The 21,596-nt window shown below is 43.0% G+C and overlaps 2 protein-coding genes across 2 annotated transcripts; one reads left to right on the top strand and one right to left on the bottom strand.

Moving 5' to 3' along the window:
• Window positions 1-1,884: 1,884 nt before the first annotated feature.
• Window positions 1,885-9,323, top strand: LOC115688641 (uncharacterized). Its single transcript, XM_030614522.2, has 10 exons — window positions 1,885-2,905; window positions 4,119-4,316; window positions 4,706-5,152; window positions 5,246-5,309; window positions 6,371-6,588; window positions 6,700-6,813; window positions 7,318-7,423; window positions 7,607-7,818; window positions 8,122-8,225; window positions 8,685-9,323. The coding sequence occupies exons 1-10, from the start codon at window positions 1,931-1,933 to the stop codon at window positions 8,827-8,829; spliced, it is 2,583 nt and encodes an 860-aa protein (XP_030470382.1). The 5' UTR covers window positions 1,885-1,930; the 3' UTR covers window positions 8,830-9,323.
• A 7,391-nt stretch (window positions 9,324-16,714) lies between these two features.
• Window positions 16,715-17,717, bottom strand: LOC115688647 (ethylene-responsive transcription factor ERF017-like). Its single transcript, XM_030614532.2, has one exon. The coding sequence runs from the start codon at window positions 17,612-17,614 to the stop codon at window positions 16,988-16,990; it is 627 nt and encodes a 208-aa protein (XP_030470392.1). The 5' UTR covers window positions 17,615-17,717; the 3' UTR covers window positions 16,715-16,987.
• Between the last annotated feature and the right edge of the window lie 3,879 nt (window positions 17,718-21,596).

Below are 21,596 nucleotides of genomic sequence, written 5' to 3'. Positions count from 1 at the left end.
TGCCTGCAATTCGAAATCATCTCTTTGTCATTTTTATCGGCGTCCAAAATCGTCCTTATACTTTTTAAAAAAAATTATACTGTTCTTCCTTCTTCGATTTGGTGACGGACTTTGCTAACGCGAACTTAATCGCGTTAAAGAATTACCGTCGTGGGATTTTTTTTTTTTTGCTACTAAGATTTTTTCGACTTACATGGACACGCTCCCCTTCCTCTCTATCTCTCTCCTCTCATTTCTACAATTGTTTTTTTCTTCTTTTTTCTCGCGATTGCCATGGCCACGGAGCTCGAGCCCAAAGCTTGAGGTAGAGGAGCTCGAGCTAGCCGTGGCCACGGCTGCTTGAGCTTTGAGTTTGCGAACATGACCGCTCTCTCCTCTTTTCTCTCTGTCGCGCCAAATCGTGACGTGCAAAATAATAAGGATCATCTGTGAGATTGCCCCTAGTAGGAGCTTTATTTCATAAACATATTTTTCTTGTTTTTCTATATTAATAAACAAAAATTATACTCGGTGCAATGTTTTCTTTCTAAATATTTTATACTCGGTATAAATTTATCATAATGCACCGAACAAATTAGTTTTGCGGTTATTATAATAAAAACTATCGTAAGTTCACGACCAATGCAAATTTTTTATCCATTCATTTGTCGAAGATAAAATTTTTTGTGGATTTATATTCGCACACACGAAAAATATGACTTATTTAAAAAAAAAAAGGGAAAATTTCAATTAAGGACCCAAAGTGAGGTCAAATTCTCAAATAAGGATCCAAAGTGAACATTGTGTCAAATAAGGGTCTGAAGTGCACAATCAGTCTCAAATAAGGACCCGAAGTGTCCAAAAAATCTCAAATAAGGACTTGGGTCTCCAGCCGGCCAAAATACCCGCCGGCCGGCGAGAAAGTTACTGTTCCGGCACCGGAACAGTAATTTTTCATTTTTTTATTGTTTTTTTCTTTTCCTTTTTTTTTTTCTTCTCTTCCTCCGCCGGGGCCGGCGACTCAGGCGAGGCTGCCCTCGCCGGCGTCGGGCGAGGGCCGCCTCGCTGGGCCGGGCGAGGCCGGCCTCGCCCACGCCGGCGGGGCGACCTCGCCCTACGCCGGCGGGGCCGAGCCCTCGCGATCTGGCGAGGCTCGACTCGCCGCAACCGGGCGAGGCCGGCCTCGCCGACCCGGCGGGCCGAGCCCTCGCCGTGATCTGGCGAGGGCTCGGCCCGCCGGCCGGCCGGGCGAGGCTCGACCTCGCCTCGCAACCGGGCGAGGCCCGACCTCGCTCGCAATCGGGCGGCCGGCCTCGCCCCCCGGGCGAGGGCGGCCTCGCCGGCGCCGGCGAGGGCGGCCCGCTGAGGCCGGCGAGGGCGACCTCGCCCGGCCCGGGCGAGGCGGCCCTCGCCCGGCGCGGCGACCTCCGCCGGGCCGGCTATGGCCGCGGAGGAAGAGAAGAAAAAAAAAAAAGAAAAGGAAAAGGAAAAGGAAAAGGAAAAGAAAAAAACAGAAAAAAAATAAAAAAAATGAAAAAGTTACTATTCTGGTGCCGGAACAGTAAATTTTTCGCCGCCGGCCGGTATTTTGGCCGGCCGAGGACCCAGGTCCTTATTTGAGACTTTTTGGGCACTTCGGGTCCTTATTTGAAACTGATTGAGCACTTCAGGCCCTTATTTGACACAATGTTCACTTTGGGTCCTTATTTGAGAATTTGACCCCACTTGGGGTCCTTAATTGGAATTTTTTCAAAAAAAAAAAAGGTGAGAAAATGGTCAATCTGCTCCATGACCGGGACCCGAACCCGCCGAAAACCCGCCCGATTTCAATGAAAAGACTCATTTGGCCCCCGAAAAGCTGCAAAATCTCCAAATTGCCAAAACTCCGACCAATTTTTTTCCCTCCACTTTCCTCAAGAAAAACACAAATTCGAAAAAAATCCTCTCCGCAATGCCTTCCTCAAGCTCCGCCGACCGCCGCCGCCGCCGGACCGCCACGACCGCCGCCGGCGCCGCCCTAACCCAGCCTCCGCCGTCCATGCCCAGCACCCACGGCGGCGGCGACGACGACGACGATTTCCAAACTCGCCCCAAGCTCAGCTGCTCCCAGAAACCCCTCCAGCTCTCCACCATTTCCTCCAACCGCACTCGCCCGACCAAGAAGCCGAAGCGGTCTTCCCCAGCCCTTGGCAAGGAAAACGCCGTCCCCGCCTCGGCGGTTGGTCGGAGCGGCCCCGAGCCGCGTGAGTCGCTCGGTCGGAGGGCTGTCGGCTCATCCGATGCGAGCAAGGGCCGCGGCGCGGCGGATGATTTCGAGCTGACCGATGCTGATTGCAGCTTGGATTTGATAGAGTCGAGCATCGATTGCGAGCGCGCGCCCGTGGATCGGCACGTGGCGGAGGGCTGTGGTAGAGCTAGCGAGAGAAATGAGAAGCTGGAGGTGAATAAGGGCTATTTGAGCCACTCGATTGAGTCTAGGTTGATGAAGGCAAAAGTAGATTTTGGATTCAGGGATGGTGGTAATTATAGAGGTTTTGGTGGGGTTGACAAGAATGAGAATAATGGGTCGGTGGTGAATGGGGGTTCTGGTAGCAATTCGATCGAGTCCAGGTTGATTGCAGCGAAAGCGAATTGTGGGCTGAGTGACGTTGGTGATGATAGGGTTTCCGGTGTGCATGATGACGAGTGTGATGAGCAATTCGAGGTGGGTGCGGACCTTGATCTGTTGATTAAGCTGTGTGATGATGAGGGACCCGTGCATTACTCCGATGACAAAGCTGGAGAGGAAGCAGAGGATGGTTGGGATTGCGATAGCGGGTTGGTTTGTTGTCCTTTATGTGGCGTGGACATTTCAGATCTGAGTGATGAGTCAAGGCAGATACATACCAATGATTGTCTTGACGAGGGAGAGGCCCAAGTCGATGAGGCAAGTCTACTAATCTTCTCAAGCATAAATTGCCATTTGTTGTACTTCTGTATGAATTATCAGGTGCAGTATCTGTGCGGTATGAACTTTTAGCATTGGTTCACCAGCACTAGCTGTAAAATTGTAGGCTCCGTTTGTTTCGTGGAAAATGAATGATTTGGAAAATATTTTCCTAAATATGATTGCTTGTACGGCTTACAAAAAATGAATGAACAAAAAATATTTTCATCGTTCACGAAAATTTAGATATAAATTGTTGTCGATAATGAAAACAATATGCATTAACTAATTATTTCAAACAATACAAGGGATCACTTTTAGGAAAATAGTTTCCAAATTATATATTTTCTGCGAAACAAACGGAGCAAGTCATACTTTGTTCATGTCAGATCGATGAGAAAAAATCCTGAGTTGATAATGAGAAAATTTCCCTGCAGCATCTTATGTTCCTTTTCATGAAAATTACTGACAAAATTACACATTTTGACCCATGGAACGCATTATGCTTGACAAAAATTGACTAAGTTCTTGGCCAGTCACTTTATCCGTAGGAACAATCCGCCCTTGATAATACCCTGTACAGTGGCACACTGATATGAATAAGATGATATCGGGACACTATGTTGGCATCTCATCCATGGCTAATGAGAAATGATTAGGAAACCCATATCAAGCGCATTAAATTGTTCACGTTTGTGGTTGTATTCTCTGTACTGGAACATCACCTCTTTGGTTACTAACTTCCTTTGTGGCTCTCTTCAGAGCTCTTATGCGTAAGGCATACAAGTTGACAGATGGAAAGATGAGCTCTCCTCATACTTCCATCTCTTTTTTCCACAAATAAATAGTGGATCCAGATAATACAGCTTCATCAACTGGAATGCAAATTATCTCTACTGGTTCAAGCAGGCATTTTCATTTTGATGTATATGTGTAGCAATATGTTGCTTTGTGTTCCCCCTTCTCCCGTTGCCTTAAGCTGGAAACAAATCATTTTCCTAAGATCATTCAGTCGTATTACTTTAAGTGTTTTCCTGTTCTTAGAAAGATCGTTTTAGGTTTGATTTGTACTTGTTCGAGACACTTCTATAGTTTATTATAATTATTGTCGTTTCCTTTATGATAAAGGAAACATGGATCTCTTTTAGCATTTTCCCCATCTATATATGGGATTGAAAACCAGGAACTACCTAAGCCTGAGATATTCCTGCAGGTTCTATTTCCTGATGCCGATGAGGCACCTTCACCTTGCCCTCGGGAAGCCGCCGACTCTCCTGTTAGTTCTCCCCAGCCAGCTGTTGATATCTCTCCAGTGCTTGGATGGTTACGTAGCCTCGGTTTAGAGAGGTATGAAGAAGCTTTTGTTAGGGAAGAAATTGATTGGGACAGCTTGCAGTGCATGACAGAAGAGGTACGCTTTTGGCAGTGATCTTTTGGGATTTCAAGCGATAGCTTCTTATAAAACTTAGACAACTGTCTCATTGGTGAGTCTTGATGGATGAGATAAACAGCCTGCTATTCTTCATACTGTGCTCCTTCTACAAAATTGAGGCTTTCAAGGATTACATGAGTCAAGAAATGATAGGTGAAGTAAGATATCCTCTGTCATCATAATATCAGTTAACAATTCTTTTGTCCAAGTTTGAGGGGATGGTTGCTTTACCAGGTGATTTCAGTTTGGTTGTATCTTTGAGAGGCTTCTAACTCTTTATCCCAGTTATCTGGTGTTGTGGCGATGGTATTCCTGTCAAATCTCCAGTTCCTTACTTTGACGTGATTGACACTGTCTTAATTCCACAGGATCTTTTGAAGATGGGTATTTCTGCTCTTGGTCCAAGGAAGAAAATTGTGCATGCCCTAAATGAACTTAAAAAAGGAGTCCAAGGAGAAACTGCAGAGCATGTGGATATATATGGAAAATGTGGACATAATATGACAGAGACAGAACCTGGTGCTTCTAAAGCGATGGTCTCTGGTGATAGTAAAGTAGCTGCAAGCAAGCTGATTACAGATTATTTTCTTGGCTCCTCTACAGCTCAGAAAAAGACCTGCAACATTTCTACTCGACAAAGAAGAGTCATGGAACAGTTGAGTTCCAGTCGTGGATGTGCCAAAGTGAATAATCGTGTTAAAAATGCGAAACCAAGGGATCGTGTTAAAAATGCGAAACCAAGGGATCGTGTTAAACATGCGAAACCAAGGGACGTTCCCTTGTGGTGCCGTATACTGGGAACGCCTTTTCGAGTGGTAAGTGGCTTTCCATCGTTTGAAATCCTTACTATTCTCTCTCTTTTATTGTGAGATGATGATTAAGCACTGTTTTCCACCTTGACATTGCAGGATGCTTTCCGGTATCTTACAAGAGACTGTTCCCATTGGTTTCTCACTCACTTTCATATGGACCGTAAGTCTCATGTTTTCTCTGTTTATTTATATTTCTTCAAGTTCGAAACACATTATAATAAAAATTTCTCCTAGGTCAGCATGCATTTTCAGGTTTATTGTGTCGATGCAAATTCAGGTAGTGTGGTTAAAAAATCTAGTTATCCTAATTGTTTCTGATAGATTATATCCAGTCCTTGGCTTTTCTTTGTTTTCTCAAATTAAAAAGCTTAGCTTATTGATTTTCTTTACGCTAGTTTCTGACATGGGCACTCCAATTTACATTTCTATGACAGAGTGGTTGAAGGCACTGTTCCGAAGGATATTTTCCTCACAATCTAGTTTCTAACTTCTCCCCACAGTAAAGATAATCTTACAGTGGTTGCTTGTGATGGAAAAATATTCTGCAAGCTGCTAGGTTGTTCTGTGGTGGGCTGGGTTGCTCTACATGAATGGACAAGATGTGAGCTCAGACATATAATTTGAACAATATAATTAATTAGTGAGCACTGCTTTCTTTTATGTGGGCTTACATGAGGGATGTTTCTACATTAGATTTCTGCTCTATCTATACCCGAGACAAAAGAACGGTAGATTTCACTGGCAATGATAGCTGGTAGACTGACTAATTAGTACCATATCTTCTGTGAAGTCACTTATGATCGACCCAAATATATGGGCTCAGTTCCATTTCAGAAGTTCATGATGTAACTTACAGAAAGACACCAGCAAAAATTCTCGTTGTGCTATTATGATGAGCATGTATGTACGCCTAATGAAAATGTTACTAGAACTGGTTGAGTAAATGATTGTAGGACAGGTGAAAATTTGCTGGCTGTAAGCCTGAAACGTAACATTGAGGGTCTTTAAGACAGCTTCATATCCTTTTTTCTTGTTCTTTGATCATACAAGTCTCGACTAATTGCCGAGCACTAGATAAGAATTCTCGACTATTCATGGTTATGCTCTATTTAATCTGTATTGCATTTGCAGTGAACGGGATTCCTAGTTTATTTATAGTTTGGCTCTGTCTAATTTGTATGCTTACCTAGTTGTCTCAATACTATCGTGCATGTCATGCAGATTATCAAGGTCTTACAAGGTCCTTCTGTCATGGGAAAATTTACTGCTCTGCAGTAACTGCAAAGCTTGTAAATTTGAAGATTGGTATCCCCTGGGAAAGACTGGAAGTTTTACCAATTAACCAGAAGGTTGTAATTGATAGTGTTGGAGTGACATGCTTAGAAGCTAATCACTGTCCAGGTGCCATAGTAATCCTCTTTGAGACACCTACTGGCAAGGTGTGGCACAAATTGACTCTTTTTATATATTTTAGCATAATTATGACCTACTCACCACTGTAGGTTATCAATGATGAGATTGATCCTGAGATCCGTGCTTCATGCATCCAGGCTGTTCTCCATACAGGAGATTTTCGCTTTAGTGAAGAGATGGCTGGACTGTCTATTCTGCAAGCAACTCGTATCCATACTCTTATCCTTGACACCACTTACTGTAACCCCGAGGTGAGCAAGTGCTTCGGTGACTTTACCTGGCAGGCTGATTGCTTTCATATGTATATGTCCAATGACATCAATTTTCTTCACTTCTTTCTTTTTGTTTTTTGTGTATGATGAGAAATACTGCTCATTATTACAACTTGAGATTTTCGCCTATTTTATTATTGTGAGATTTGGTAGGACCACTGCCAATTGTTCTAAAAGCTTAAGTTGTTAGATGAATATGTGATTTAATATGTAAATATTCTAATACTCCCTTTCACGCTTAGTCTGGTTTTTTTGCCTAGTATTAAGTGTAGACATATTTAATTGGGGAGACAAATGGGGTCTGGAAAGATTTGAATTTAGGACCTCTAGCTCTGATACCATATGAGATTTGGTGGGACCACTGCCAACTGTTTTAATAGTTTAAGCTGTTAGATGAAGTCGTGGTTTAATACGTGAATATTCTAACAATTGTCAATGATACCTAAATACTGACTGAAGTCCCCATCCCACTACTGTACACAGTATGACTTTCCGAAGCAAGAGGCAGTGACCCAATTTGTTGTCGAGGCCATTCAAGCTGAATCCTTTAACCCAAAGACTCTTTTTCTCATTGGCAGCTACACAATCGGTAAGTCCTTTCCGCTGCCAACCCCGAGGCTCTCTATCTCCCCTACCCTAGGTGCAATGGCTGTACCATGTACCTCTACTTGGCTTAAAAGAAATGAAATTCTCATCATCTTCTGCTAGTGAGTTTCCACTGCCTTGCTCAGATTACTCGAATAAGCTGATTCCATTTTGTCATCTTAACCAGGGAAGGAGAGGGTATTCTTGGAGGTTGCTCGTGTGCTACATAAAAAGATTTATGTCAGTGCTGCAAAGCTGCGTATTATACAATGTTTTGGGTACTCTGAGGAGGACATGCAATGGTTTACATTAAATGAAAAGGAAAGCCACATCCATGTTGTGCCTATGTGGACCCTGGCTAACTTCAAAAGGCTGAAGCAGATTTCTAATCAGTATCTGGTAAGGTTAAAGATTATCTCATGTCTCTTCTAACAGTACTCAGTGAAGTTGACTTTCTATAAAATTAGCTTATCTACCTCCTGTAATAGTCTGAGTAAATAGTGAATACTTATGTCAGGAGATTACTTTTTGTCGCAGATCATGAAATAATTCCAACTTAAAGTTGGGCATTGGTGTCTAATATATAGTAGTTTGCATATCTCACCTCACTTGTAGTATCCGTTTGTTGAGTTTCTAGTTCTTTCTTCACAGTTCATGTGGAATTTTCAATTCACTAATACACGTTCCTTTTCTCAATGTCAGGGAAGGTATGGTCTTATTGTTGCCTTTTCTCCTACTGGCTGGACTTTTGGTAAAGGAAAGAAGAAGTGTACAGGCAGAAGGTGGCAGCAGGGAACCATCATAAGGTGATGTTCGAGTGATATTGAATCTAATAATCTGAAATGAAGCCCTCAAAGGCCTGGTCGATTTGTTGAGAAAGGTCATGATTATCTCCTTACATGAACTTTGGCTATTGTTTGGCTATTGCTTCACGTCTCACCAATGATAGGTCCAGCTTTACTTCTCCAGAAGTTATTGGTTTGAAATTATTCCTGAACTGCAAAAACCAACACATCCAGATTCTTATTTCTCCCTGGAAAACTCAGAAAAATATGGTGCAATTTGCTCTTTGTTTGGTACAGAAAATTCTGTTGTGGAGTTAGTCATTGTGCCCATTTCACTAGTTAGTCTCGGGGTCCTCTCTCTGGTTAACAATCTCAGTTGTCTGCGCTCCATCTTTATAGAAGTTGTTTCATTAAAGAAAGGGTTTTCTGCTAAAAAGTGAAACGATTTATTGATATATTTTCTAGCGGTTTCTCTTTCAGGTATGAAGTGCCATATAGTGAGCACAGCAGCTTTTCAGAACTGAAAGAGTTTGTAAAGTTCATATCACCTGACAGGATAATACCAAGTGTCAATAATGACGGGCCAGAATCTGCCAATTCCATGATTTCCCTCCTAACATTATGACTTCTTGAGAGATAATTCCTTATGGGTAGTGCTGAAAAAATCCAAATTGGATGCGCTCGGAAAATTCGCCCTCCTGTTGAAGTGGATGAACATGACAAGGGATGAGATAATGGAGTTGGTCGACATAAAACACAAGAATGTCGAGATGTCTGGTGCCGGCAGCATCAATAGTGAACACCGAACAACATCAAGCCCAGAATGGCGCGCTGATGTAGGTTGATATAGCTCTTGATGAATAGGCCATTGCCCTCAAGGAAACTTTGTTATATAAAGAAAGCTTCAGCTACAAAAATTCGTCTCCATCTGCTTGCTAATTTATTCGACAGATGATGGTTGTTTTGTGTACAAAGAGTACTGATGCCGCAATGTTGTTTGATGGTTGCGGGATTTCTTCCTCTTCTTTTTGTTTTTGGCTATGTTATTGTTACTCCGAAATCCCAAGTGACAAATCCAGTTGATGGAGAGATACATCAAGATGGATTTATGTGCATCAACTGAGAATTCAATGGCATGTTACGCAGCAATGGCTAGAGCACTGGGACAACGACGAAGACCTGTATGCAACTATAGAATCAGCTTGGCCGGTTCGATTCAACCCCGGTATGGTCTTGCCGGGACCTATTCCTTGGTTTCTAGGCTAGTTCTGGCCTCAGAACTAGGAAAGTAGAATACCCAAAAATGGGATTAATACCTGGCTCTTGCCATTGAGGGTTTTTCTTTTTTTGGGTCGGACTTGGCATTGAGAGTCAAAACATATACAATTTAAGCGGAACCAGTTAGGCCGGTTTTCCTCTATTTGAAGCTTTACTTCGTATAGCTGCTCGCCCTTTTAGGATGATTATTATTTAATCTGGTTCAACATTACAATAATAAATATAGAATGTAGATAGAAGGGGCGGTGGGGAGAAAGAAGGGGATTTTAAGTTGGGTTTAGATTTGGGGTATTTTTCAAGGAAATTTCGCAAGAAAAGAAAGTGCGGTTGTGTAACATTATCCAATTGTTTTTTTCAATATTTCGATCTCTTGTGATTGTTGCACAATAAAGTCATAAGATGTGGCACCCACGAAGAGTATTTTCATCGTTCAATCGTTCAGGGGCGTGCGGAGCCACAACGGGCGTGGTATTAGTATCGCCCTTTTAAAAATCTACCGATAAGTAAAGCGGTAAAGCATTTATCGTCAAAATAATCATTATCCGTTTAGATAATCCGATTATTATCGCAACTTAAAAGTTAATAACCGTCGTTAGGACTTAAGCCCACGTGACCCCATCTCTTAAAAAAAACAAAATCTGCTTTGAAAGTCTCAATGAAACCCTTGAATGACCCCATATGATTGATCACACTTTGATTTGACATTTTCGAACCTTCATAGAAACATTCCCAAGCCGGGTCATCTCATCTAGCTGATAAGCTCATGCGTGACGTCTTGGAAAGGCCAGGAAAGCGTTGACCCAAGTGGGTCGAGCAAAGACATATGATTGTTTGACTCGAACTCTTCCTTGAACATCCCTGTCCATGCTCCCCTCAGTCGTCAGATTCTGCCCGTAGTCTCAAGTACAGTTTGACGACCGTTCGCAGGGTTGACCCCTCCTCTTAACATGGGAAAAAGCGAGAAGAAAAAAGCATTGGACGGTTACCCCTCCAATCCTCAAATCTCAGGTGTCGCGTTCGGGACAAATTTTCCTCACTGATTCTCGGTTTCACACGCAGTCATTTTCCAATCTTGATCTCTTGAAACCTTACTCGTTCGGTGCAGTCCCGACGCTCTTCAAGTTCTCCTTCTCTTCTCGTTCGACGGCTTTTCTTGGTCCTCCCCGCGGGTAGATTCGACGGGACAAGAGGAAGACAGGGGAGTTGGGGCGGTGGGAAAGTGGTCGTAGTGTTCCTTGCAGCTCTTTTCACGTGTACGAACTTCTTGCCGAATTCAACTTTCTGTCCATTTTATTAGGAATGCGCAGCAGAAACCTGATACCTACACCTGGGGCGATCGGCAAGAGAGAGTACAAGTCCAAGTCCGAGCCCGAGCCCGATCCCGAGTCCGTTAACATACCCAGTTGGACTCACCTTTACTCAAACAGTTAAACTAATGAGTTATGAGCCAACTATGATATATTAACTGCTCAACTCCATATCAATTATCCGATGTGGAATTTCTCTAACACAACTCACATGTGAATCTCAACAATCTCCCCCTCACGTGTGAGCTTAGTGTTAGGTTTTGCTCCCCCTTAATTTAGGTATTCTTCTGCATCAGCTTATCTCAATCTGAATCTCTAAGTCATTGTAATACACCCGCAACTATGCACAACAACCATCATCAACTGCTAACTTGGTATTGCATCATCCATGGTCTCTATCTCGCATTATCAGACCAACTGTCTATGGTCACTTCTCGCCAGACCAATCGTGATGGCAATTTCCACTTGAAACAAGCATCAATTATGAGATTTCTTTGTTAAGATATTCACCAAACACCGGAACAGATTGGGGGCCCACCAATTAACCATTGGCTTTGATACCATTTGTTAGGAATGCGCAGCAGAAACCCGATACCTACACCTGGGGCAATCGCCAAGAGAGAGCACAAGTCCAAGTCCAAGCCCGAGTCCGTCAGTATATCTAATTGGACCCACCTTTACTAAAAAGTTTAAGCCAATGAGTTATGAGTCAATTAGGATATATTAACTACTCAACACCACATCAATTATCCGATGTGGGATTCTCTAATACAACTCACATGTGTATCTCAACACATTTAGTGCGTTGTGATCGAAAGACTTTCGGGGTGTGCGATGGTTGGGCTAAGTGCATTTTCCAATGTTGTGGGAGTGTTTCGTTCCCAAATAAATGCATGTTGGGGTCTCCTCATGGTGCTTAGAGGGAGGCGTGCGTTAATTTGATGTCCACTTGTGGAATGTGAAGAGGATTTTCTTGTTAGATATAGATATGCGATGGGGGAAATTGTTCGATCGGTCCCAAAGGCTACGTGCGGATTTGAAATTGGTCCTAGACTTTTCGATTTTACCACCTTGACAGCCTCCTTGGTTTGATTGAGCAACCCGACTCTACAATGCTTGCTCTGGATTTAAACTGACGGACTTTTGACATCAACCGCTCCAATGTTATAGTTAACACATCTTGCCCTTCTTCGATCACCACAACAATGTAGTCAAATCTTTTGGTCAAAGGCCTCAAGATTCTTTCTACGACTCGCATATTTTGGAGTTCTTCACCATTAACTCTTAATTGGTTAACAGTGGTTTGCACACGATCAAAATAAGCCAAGATTGATTTAGAGTCATTCATGTGTAAAAACTCAAGATCTCCTCGAAGTGTTTGAAGCTGCACTCGTTTGACATGATCATCGCCTTTGTAGGATTGTTGCAAAATATCCCATGCTGCTTTTGCGGTCTTTGCGCTCAATATTTTTTCAAATATCGTTTCTTCTACGGCTTAAAAGATTGCAAACAATGCTTTATGATATTTCTTCCAGAACTCCACCAATGAATCTTTCTCCTCCTTTCTTAAAGCATTGAATGCTTCAACATTAGCCACTTCGGTGTAGCCGCTCTCCATTAAATTCCACAAATCTTGCGATTTGAAAAGAACATTTATCTGGATGGATTAGTTATTGAAATTCCTCTCGTTCAACTTTGGAAGTTACAATTGAACCGAATTGGTGGATGCAAGTTCTAGCTCTGATACCAAATGTTGGAACCAAAAGACTAATATAAACTTTAGAAACTTGGAATAAGAGCACAAATAGAAATTGGAGGGAGAACTTATTGAGAATGCTTTCTTTTTATGGTTTTGGGCTTATGGCTTGATTTACAACTCATGATTTCATTTATGTATATAGGAATTGAATCTTACGAACTCCAATGATAACCTTTAATAAAAAAGACATAACAGCTCACACATCATTTTAAAAGAAAACAAATTAGCTTAATCTGACAAAGAAAAATGGAAGCCATCTTGAAGTCTTTATGGCTCTTCTTTAATGCTTGCAACCTTCTCATCCAGCAACTGACGTGCTCTATCTCACCGATAATCAATTTTATATTATTCCAACAACGCCTTTAAGATGATTATTATTTAATCCGGTTCAACATTTCAATAATAAATATAGAATGTAGATAGAAGGGGTGGTGGGGATAGAGAAGGGGATTTTAAGTTGGGTTTGGATTTGGTGTAATTTTTGAGGAAATTTCACAAGATAATAAAGGGCTGTTTAGTAACTTTATCCAAAAAAAATTTCAATGTTTCGATCTCTAGTGAATTCTTGCACAAAAAAGCCATAAGATGTGGCACCCACGAAGAGTACTTTTGCCGTTCAATCGTTTAGGGAGCATGTGGAGCCAAAATGGGCGCGGTATTAGCATCGCCTAAAGCATTTGTAGTTGAAATAATTGTTATTCGTTCAAATAATCCGACTATTATCACAACTTAAAAGTCATAACCTTCATTAGGACTTAAACCCATATGATCCCATCTCTTAATAAAACACAATCTGCTTTATAAGTCTCGATTAAACCCTTGAGTGACCCCATGATTGATCACACACTTGATTTAAACAGTTTCAAGTCTTTCATAACATTTCCAAACCGGGTCCTTTCCATCAATCTGATAAGCTCATGCATGACGTCTAAGAAAGGCAAAGGAAAGCGTTGACCGAAATGGTCGAGCAAAGACATATGATTGTTTGACTCGAACTCTTCCTCGTGTTCCTTCTTGAGAAGCATCACTGTCCATGCTCCCCTCCGTTGTTAGATACTGCAGTACTTCTCTAGTATAGTTTGACGAACTTTCGCATGTTTGACCGCTCCTCTTAACATGGGAAAAAGCGAGAAGAAAAAGGGATTGGACGGTTACCCCTCCAATCCTCAAATCTCAGGTGACGCGTTCGAGACAAATTTTCCTCACTGGTTCTCGGTTTCACACGCACTGTCATTTCCAATCTTGATCATAGACCGTATTCGTTCGTGCAGTCCGACGCTCTTCAAGTTCTCCTTCTCTTCTCGTTCGACGGCTTTCTTGGCCCTTGTCGCGGGTGGACTCGACGACACAAGAGAAAGACAGGGGAGTTGGGGCGGCGGGAAAGTGAACGCGGTGTTCCTTGCAGCTCTTTTCACATGCACGAGCTTCTTCTCTTTGCTGGCCGGATTCAAACGTTCCTGTTGTTCAGTGCGTTGTGATCGAAAGACTTTCGGGGTGTGCAATGGGTTGCGGTAAGTACATTTTGCCAATGTTGGGGGAGCGTTTCGTTCCCAAATTGATGCATCTGGGTCTCCACATGGTGCTTAGAGGGAGACACACGTGTTCGTTTGATGTCCACTTGTGGATTGTGAAAAGGGTTTTCTCGTTGGATGTAGATTACGCAGGGGCGGAATTGTTCGATCGATCCTAAACGTATCGCGCGGATGTGAATTCAATCCAAAGTCTTTCGGTTTTGCCCATGTAGTCTTGAATCTTTGCTCGGAATTCCGATGTGGTCCTTCCGATCGATTTTCGCCGGGGACCGTTGATGCGGCGGTCCGGCTATCGCTGGTTGTCCTACGCGGCACGTCACCACATAAGTGATTTTCAGGGAAAACTGATCGGAATGGCTACATTGGAATATCGCGCAAAGGCTTAGGATTAGATTGGCGAATTTGAAAAGTTTAGGACTGTATTGACATCTGTATAATATGTTTAATATTAATTGGACAGTTTTCCGTAAATACGTGTTTGCATATGCCATAACAACCACCCTTTTTATTTGGATACACTCCATTTTTTCCACCTTCGTAGCTTACAGACATAAAATTATTGTGATTTTTAGGAAAATTACAAAAAACCTTCATCAACTTTCCCACATATAATTTTGCCTTTCCTATATTTTGATTGGTTATATCTCACATTATTCAATTTCGAAACCTGTCACTGATGTCATAATCGTGTATTTGCGTGCACCTTGAGGTAAAAGAGCAAAAACCTATATTTTGCCTTGCCTAGTTTTAGACAAATAATACTTTTTCTTCCTGGTACTTTCACGCTTTTTTTTTATCAAGTCGCTATATTTTTTATTTGTCTAATCTAGTCAATTTACTTTCACAAATTTTCTAATCAAGTCCCTCCGACACAAAATCCTATCAGTCTAGCTGACGTGATTGTTGAGCGATGCCAAAATATAATGCGGATACCCATGTGAATGTGTATGGAAAAATTTAGCCAATGTAGATAGTGTCGGAGTGTGAAATGGATAAAATTTAACCAATGTGGATACCCACGTGGACGTCCGCATTGAAATTTTTTTTTGTCCACGTCACACAACGATATTGTCCGAAACCACACCGGCTAGATTTGGTTAGAATTGGTGTATGAGGAACTTGATTAGAAAATTTGTGAAAGTATAAAGACTTAATTAGACAAATCAAAAGTACAGCAATTTGATTAAGAAAAGCGCGAAACTACAAGGACAACAAGTAGACCCTTTTTCCCTATTCTTTAAAAGTTATTTGTGTTCCAAATGTCAAGCGTTAGTCTTTTGATCTCCTACAGTGCAAAGTGTATGCCTTAATGAAGGCAAAGGATCCGACATTCCTAAGTTTTGAGAAAATTGGCGATGGTTTTATGTTCTCTTTCTTCCTTAGAGAGACATGAAGTGGTGTGTTTCTTATCATTAATGTGATCAAGTATTATTGATAATAGAGTTGCTTCTTTTGGTAGAGTCATGTCTCTACTCATGTACGAGTTGTGTCTTTCTTCTCTTAATCCACGAATCATTATTTCTTCGATCAAACGACGGGCGAAATTGTACAATCGGTCCTAAACTTATTGTACGGATGCCAATTCAGTTTTAAACTTTTTATTTTGTCAATTAAGTCATAAATTTCTGCGCGAAGTTCCAATATAGTCCTTATTCATTTTCGCCGGAAATCGTTGACATGGCCGTGTCCATGTAGAATGGCCGGCGATGACTGGAACATCACGTTAGCGATTTTTGGCGAAAATTGACCCGAAGGACTAGATAGAAATATCATGCAAAGGTTTAGAACTAAATTGATAAAATCGAACAGTTTATGATTAAAGTAACACATGCACAATATGTTTATCACCGATTGGGTAATTATCCCCATGCTATTACGTCAATGTGGCTTTGGTTTTAGCAGTTAATCCAACTGGACTGATAACATGTTGAAATCAATGGTTTGGTTGTAATTATACTTTTATGGATTGATAAATAATACTTTAGATATATAAAAATTATAATTATTTCACAAAGTGATTGGTCTATTTTTAATTCAGGCGTTTGAATCTCATACACTTTAATTTCCACTCGATTCGATATATCATTCTACAAACTAATGGCATATCGGTCTTCACCAATTAATAGCCCTAGCATTGCTCCGATGGATTCGATTTGAGCCGGGGTCGACAACTTATTTTGGATCGCAGCAACCAGTTTCGATGGAACGTTATTCCACTGTGAATCGAAACCGACGTGAGAACCATCCCTGGAACTCTTTCCGCGGCTCGCTATCAATGCTTTGGAGATCGAACGTGTCTCCATCGAAACAATGAACGTTTCTTCCTTGGCACGAACCCTAACGTGTTTGTTGCCAGGCCAAAGATCGCGGCGAGGCCCGTGACTAAACGACCAATCGCGTCCTTTGACCTAATGGATAAGCCCCTCGTATGAGGAAAAGGAAAACGACGGCCGTCTGTTTGGTTATAGAGAGGTTTGCTCTTTACTCGGCATATTGGACACTTTGACAATGATAGTTCAGAGTGCATGTGTTCAATGTGGTCCTTCTGATAACGACGTGCATGTGGTCATGATGGCAGCTTTCTCCTGCATGCGCTTAGTTCCATCTGCTTCTTGAATCTTAAGAACAAGGAAGGAGGCAAGCAAACGTATCTGCATTATTTGTGTCTGAAACCTTTACGTACACGATGATACACGATGATGGTATGCACTTACAGACGGACTTGTTCTGCAACATTAACGATAAAAACCCTAAAGCAACCTGTTATGTTGATCCACTTCTTTATTGTCATCGTGTAAAAATCAACGCAAGGCAAAAAGATTTGAAAAAAAAAGAGACAGCACAAGATGAGTTTCCTCCGGCTACTGATAAAATATCGCCGAAGTAGTTTTGCATCTGAAAAGCTTTTCAGAAGTTCCAGAGAAATGATGGTTCGTGACAATAAAAACCCTCGCCGCCACCACCCCCTTGTTCGTCGTCTGCGTTATTCGTCGTTGCCGATGCTTCTGGCGGAGGCGCCAACTCGTGACCACACGCATAGTCCAGTCCACCGTAAAGCCCGAATCCAGAGCCAGCACAGTCGTTGTCGTCCAACGCATTCAAGAACGACCAGTCCATGACGTTGCTCCCGCCGTCATTACCATTCCCATCGTTGTCTCCTCCTCGAGCTGCCGACGGCGACGCGCGGTGCCCCCGCCCGTCGTCGTTCCTTCCGCCCCGCCCCGAGCTCTCATTGGCGAACCGGGCGGCGACGGCCCGGATCTCCGGAGGGGTGAGGCCCTGGGCCCCCGGGAAGTCGGGCGGGCTGTCGGGGAAGTTGAACTGCGCGTTCCGGCCCCGCAGGCAGTAGAGTGCCGCGTCGAAGGCCCTCGCGGCCTTCTCGGGGGAGTCATAGGACCCGAGCCATATCCGCTCCCGGCTGTTCGGGAGCCGGATCTCCGACACCCACTTCCCCCACTTCCGCAGCCTCACCCCCTTGTACCGGGAGCCGCCGGCATCCCCCTGGCGCTCCGAGGCTCCAGTCGCCCCGTCCATCACGGAAACCGACGCAAATACACTGGAGACGAGAGATTCTTGACGATCTTGATCGAGGGGATCCCCTCGATTTCTATCGGGTGTGAGGTTACACTCATCAAAATGGACAATGCGCAGAATTGTGAGGATTTGGCGGCTGCGAGGGAGGGGCATATATAGTTGACCCTCGGTCCGAGCTCGGGTGCTTCGCCGTCGCCAAAAGCGTGTTGATCGGTCGCTTGGCTCGGCGAGGGTGACACGTGGACCTGTCGGGGGCGTGCTGACATGGCGAGACGCGGTAGGGCCGGTAAAGAGCATGTTGGAAATTTCTGGGGGAGGTGGGGCAGCTGAGTTGAGTTCTTCATTGTATTGTTCCCTCGTGCCCGGCGTTGGCGGACCACATGCCCGGAGCTGCCTCTCTCTCGGCGCGTGGAGTGCATTCGCTGTTTTCACGATGGCAACTTGGCCACGTGCCGTTCATTTATACGGGAAAATGACACGGACAGTTTTTGAACTTTAACCGAATGTGTAATGTGATCCCTGAACTTTTAGTATATGTTCAACTCAGTTCCTAAACTATATGAAAATGTTCAGTGTAGTCATTCTATTAATTCAAGTTTAGCAAGTTTAGGGAGTGCATTGAACATTTTCGTATATTTCAGGGACTACATCGAATATGTACCAAAATTTTAGGGATTATATTGAACAAAATTAAAAGTTTATGGACCACATTGAACATTAGGATAAAGTTCAAGGACTACATTGAACAGATTAAAAGTTCAAGGACCACATTGCGCATTAGATCAAATTTCAAGGACTGTTTGTGTTATTATCCCTATGATATCGCACAAAACCCCTCGTGAACGATATAAAAAGAAATCTCTATTTTATCCTTGATCCTTGTAGAAATTAGAAAAATATAGAAAATGAGAAAAAAAATATACGATGTAAAAATAAATGAAATGAAAAATTTATCACGAAAGTGTAATTGAGCTCTATAACTTTTAAAAAGTGCAATCAAATTTTAAAACTTGTTACGAAAGTGCTATTAAGTCCTACAACTTTCAAAAAGTGCAACCAAGTCCCGAAACTTGTCAAATTTATGCAACCGAGTCCTTTCATTTACTCCATCCAACTTGACAAACAGAAACTGCACCTGACTACACCAGCTTGATAAGCTTTGTAACTTGATTGTGGCTTTTGGAAAATCTCAGGGCTTAATTGCGCTTCCGCAATAAGCTGTGAGAACGTACTCTGGTGCACGTATCCTTTGAGTAAAAGAAAATATACTAAAAACAGTAAAATTTTCGTTAAAATTTGATATAAAAAACACGGCCACTTTAATTGAAAAAAACAAAAACCGATCGTCAATTCGATAGTGGGTATGAAGAATGTAATGCCCTGATAACTATGAAGGCGCGTGGGAGCAGCAGGATAGACCGGACAGGAAACGACACGGCAGTATCCAACGTCTTGTCCAAACTTTTAATTTGGATCCACCCCCACGTGCATCATACATCGCTTTGACCTTTTGCCCCGGGCACAGTCCCGAAAATTTCGTTATTTTCCCACACAGTCCACAATGTTGCCCCAAGAAAATACGACGTGACGAAGAAGAAGAAGAAGAAGGAGGAGGAGGAGGAGAAAAAGAGAGAGAGAGAGAGAGAGAGAAAATTGTAATCGAATTCGTATCACGGTTTTGGAAAATTTAAAACGACCCCTCGATCCCGATCGATGGGGCGTGGTCCCGCCTTTTGTGTCGGGTCGATTCATTGCTGCCCCTTTTTCTCTCGCGCTCGTGTCGCGTCGGGAGTCGATTTGCGGGCGCGAAAATTGCGCTTTCTATCTGACGGGGGAGGCTATTGGATCAGACGGCCGGAATTGTTATCCGGAGAAAAAGGGGAAGGCATTTTGCACAAGGTTCGACCGAATGACGAAATTATTTTATTGATAACGACCGCATTCAATCGCTTCCGCTTCGGGATGGAGCCCATATCCAATGCCCGTGGACAGAGGTTGCATGCGCGCATCGTCCGTAAGGATCAATCGAGATGAACTCGAAATCACTGGGTCAAAGTGCCTCTAGCACAAGCACAAGAACTCGAAATACCACTCAAAAAACTTGCCCGATATAGATCAACTTGCGCGTCTAATTAGCACAAGCATGGACATTGTTGACGAACCCATATAAATAAATTAAAACACACGAGTCAAACCTTTGCAGGGATAAACTAATGATTGTCAAATACGACCAGCTTTAGGAAATATGATCATATGATATTGCACGCAATTGCTTTCCGTGACTGTTCGAAGTGATTAAAAAAAAACTCGCCTCGTCCCTTTTTCCTCCAACTACCCAATGACTCTCTCTTTCTGCTCGATAGAATGCCAAATGCAGACCACGCAACGTTTTCTCTGCGTCATACGTGACGCAGATCTCTCTATAAATAAAGGGATCCAGATGGGGTCCGGCAATCCCTGTCTGCAGAGGGTCCAAGAAACATCATGATGACGACGATGAATCCAACATGGAATAAGAAAAGCAACCTAAACAAGAGCAACGCGTTAGGATCGATACCGCTGATGGTTGTGCCGTAGGTTTGACCGCGACGTTTTTGTTTCTTGTCTCTCTTTTTCTAGCGAAAGCATGGGATATTCGCGACTTCTCGAGCTCTCAACTAATGTATGCCGGACCTACTGCGACGCGGCGTGAGCGCACGGGCCGTGCTCTTTTCCACTTTCGCTCAGGAGATGGAAATTCCGAGCTGGCTTTTCTACGTAAGGTCATACGCGATTCGAGATCTTCATACCAATCGGTCAATGCTTGAGCGCACACACTGTGCTCTTCTCCACGTTCGCTCTGGCGATGGAAATTCCGAGCTGGCTTTTCTACGTAAAGTCATACGCGATTCGACATCTTCATACCAATCGGTCAATGCTCGAGTTCGCGATCGATGGCTAACGCGCGCATGTCGCAAGCACTTTTTACGTGGTGCCGAACCTGCCCAACGTTCAAAAGGGTATCCAGGGCAAAGGTTTAATTATTCCCAAGAACTTGTTTTTGACCTAATCGGCAGGCAGTTCGTCATATTCAAATAGCTTGACCTGTCTTTGAATCGTTTAAAAAAATTGCAGTTTACTTTTAGCACATCGATTTAGGGTCGAACCCGTTGACCTCGGTGTCTTCTGATCTCGATCCTCACGTCATTCACACACGGTTAATAAAATAGTAATAGTGGGACTGAATTGACTCTCGATCTGCGTTTTGCTCAGAGAAGAAGAACAGGAAACCCTAAAGAGTAAAAGACCTAACGTGACTTCAGGCATCATTGCGTTGCGACCATGCATGCGCACGAACTGCACGACGAACTCGCTTCGTCGTTCGTGGGTGGATCTGACGCGCTACTCAACTTGGACTCGTAACTCCACGTTCAAGGAGTGACGATTTCATGGCTACGTACGGGCTGGCTTTGTAGAAATGATGGGATGTACTGGACTGCACCGCAGACACGGACGTTCGACTGCTGCTCGTCCTGTGGGAGATGTCGAGATGTTCGTGGAGTTCTATTCTTTGGGCATGTTCAAGTTGACCTGGGACCAGGCACGATGGATTCAGCCCACGACAGTGTGACGTCATAGTTAAAGTACGGACCTCCCCGTGCGGGTATGTAGCGCACGTGACGTTTGAGATATTGCCGCACCCTCAGCTCATCGACAATATATAGAACAATGACACGGCGGTCCTTTTTCAATGCAGCCTCCAACGTACCCATAGCACAAATGAATATATAATTGATAGAAAGTCATTTGATTACGATATCATGATTTTTTTATAATTCATCAAAAAGATATATATATATATACATTTCGAACAAATAACTAACTCGAGAGTTCATCATGGATATGAACAATTCATATTAAAAGATCCCAGTATCAATATGTCCTCTTGATAACGTAAATGCTCCTGTTCTAGTTACGGTACGTTGAAGAACTTGAAAAGTAA

Source organism: Syzygium oleosum, unplaced genomic scaffold (assembly GCF_021117445.2).
Source record: "Syzygium oleosum isolate NSW1041296 unplaced genomic scaffold, Sole_v2.1 Sole_v2.04, whole genome shotgun sequence".
In the NCBI taxonomy this organism is placed as follows: Eukaryota; Viridiplantae; Streptophyta; class Magnoliopsida; order Myrtales; family Myrtaceae; genus Syzygium; species Syzygium oleosum.
Note: the sequence above shows the minus strand (reverse complement) of the source record. Positions and strands in the feature narration are given on the sequence as shown.